The sequence below is a fragment of the Onthophagus taurus genome, chromosome 1 (assembly GCF_036711975.1).
Source record: "Onthophagus taurus isolate NC chromosome 1, IU_Otau_3.0, whole genome shotgun sequence".
NCBI classification, from domain to species: Eukaryota; Metazoa; Arthropoda; class Insecta; order Coleoptera; family Scarabaeidae; genus Onthophagus; species Onthophagus taurus.
The window spans coordinates 39,958,493-39,960,636 of record NC_091966.1 but is presented as its reverse complement, the minus strand read 5'-3'; the positions used below and the strand labels follow the sequence as shown (position 1 = coordinate 39,960,636).

Below are 2,144 nucleotides of genomic sequence, written 5' to 3'. Positions count from 1 at the left end.
AAAATGAAAAATAAATTAAGTTTATATTAACTAAACTGGGAAAATGAATTTAATTGCAATTATATAATGCAATTTCATTTAACATAGCTAATTATAACAATAATTAGTTTATTAGAACTTACCTGTAAAAAAGAAATAAAAAAAAACTAAACAATAAACAAGGTTATGTTCATATATAACTAAATTAAAACAGCTAAGATAGAACTTATTAAATCAAATACTAATATTGTTAATAATAAGTTGATAAGTGTAATAATTTGGAACGTAACAGATAAAATTATTTGTAGTTATTAATTCTAGTTCTAAATCTTCTAAATAAAATTGATATTCTTATTCGCGCCATCTATTGTTTTTCACAAAACTGCTTTATTATTATAGGAATCTGTAATTAAGTAACCTCTAAATATTTTGCGTTGAGAGGTTATGTTGTGTTTTAAGGAAGATTATTTGGTTTAATTTAACGTGATATGTGTTTATTACACCATATTGTAATTTTCACACATTTTTCCTTGATGTCTTCGGTTCTTATGCGATGTAGCAAAGTAAAACCAACAATTGCTTTTCATCTCTATCATTCTGAGATTATCAAACAATTTTAAAATCCAATCCGAAGTACAGATTTGTCCAATTTTCGATTGGTTCTATGTATTTCTATAACAAACAAAGGTATTTTAAATGGTATGATTAAATACATACATGGTGTTAGATTTATATTTGTTGGGTCACAATGTTTATCGGTTAGTTTTGGCATCAAACTCAATTCCCCTAATGTATTATCCAGTAAATATTCGAAATAAATGTTTAAAATTTGAAGAAGAAGATTACACAATTGTCCAAAGTTGGCAAAATTATCTTTTTTGTCAATACAAGTGATGAATAGAATTAATTCCTAGTAAACCACCTTTTTACATCAAATTTTCATTGTTCACAATACCATTATCACTTCTATTGATAAAATTATAATGTGTATTTTTTATAGGTATATGAAGAGAAATCGTTTGGAGATAACAAATTTCGTTTTTAGCAAATGTTGAAAAATATTGATCTCAAGTACAACCAATTTGATACATAGATGATATATGAACTGACATGATGAATATTAAAAAACTCTTAGATGTTAAATTTAACTCTACAGTTCGCTGAATTGGAAATTACCCCAGATTACTTGCTTAAAATAATATATTTTGTTGCATTGTCAACTATATTTTAAATTAAAAACAATTCAACATTAACTTCTTTGTTGTTTAGATTGGCGAAATGATAAATAAATACAATAATAAATGTTAAAATAAATTATACTAAATATTTTGTATTGTGAGGTTATGTTATCTCGTGAGCTGATTTAATTTATAAAAGGTTGGCAACCTTACATTTTCGTTCGAAATTTAAAAAAGAAATAATTTCTTTTTTTATAGTAATAATAATTTAAGGTAAAAATTTTATAATTTATTGGTTTCTTAACTTTTAAAAATTAAATCGTTAATAAAGAAAAATATATTAATAAAATAATATTTGTATTAATTCGATTGAAGCGACACCTATCTAATCTAACTTAACCTCTTTCAAAATAACCTAATTTTAATTTCGATTATGATTAATTTTACTTGAAGAATTCTGCTAGATAAGTGTTTGGAACTAATACAGAAATTGATATTGGTTTGAAATTTTCGATTCGAATAATACGCAAGCGCGCATTTACAACCCTGTTCATATGCGATCTTGTCACCACCAGTACCAGGGCTATATCAAATGGCCGACAACCCCCTTTTCGTCGCGCCTTTTTTCCGCGACCGTTACGGTTTCGAATAGCCGCCGCGAAAATCGTAAGACGATAATATGCCGGGGTCGCAGTGATGGGTGCTTGGGGTTTCACCCCCGCCTCATTTAATAAAATACACGGATGGAGGCTTCTAGTTCGACACCTTCGAGCCCCCCACCTGTGGTAGCGGCTGACTCTTCTACATTTACAAGGTAAAAATCCACCAAAAAATTATTTATTTATATCATTTTATTTTGGGGTATTTCAAAGATATCCAGATTATTTAAAAATTTATTTATTTTTATAAACCTAAATATAAACAATAATTAATGACATGTAAAATAAATTGAGTTTGTATTGACGGGTAAAAAAGATCGAACCCTTT

The 2,144-nt window shown here is 27.3% G+C and overlaps 1 protein-coding gene across 2 annotated transcripts in view; it reads left to right on the top strand.

Moving 5' to 3' along the window:
- Positions 1-1,614: 1,614 nt before the first annotated feature.
- The window catches only part of LOC111428644 (Ecdysone-induced protein 78C), a 49,533-nt gene continuing 49,003 nt past the window's right edge, over positions 1,615-2,144 (top strand). For both annotated transcript variants that reach the window (XM_071201325.1, XM_071201324.1), the window contains exon 1: positions 1,615-1,971. In XM_071201325.1, coding sequence (XP_071057426.1) covers positions 1,901-1,971 — 71 coding nt within the window. In that variant the 5' untranslated portion in view covers positions 1,615-1,900. The remainder of the gene's footprint in view (positions 1,972-2,144) is intronic.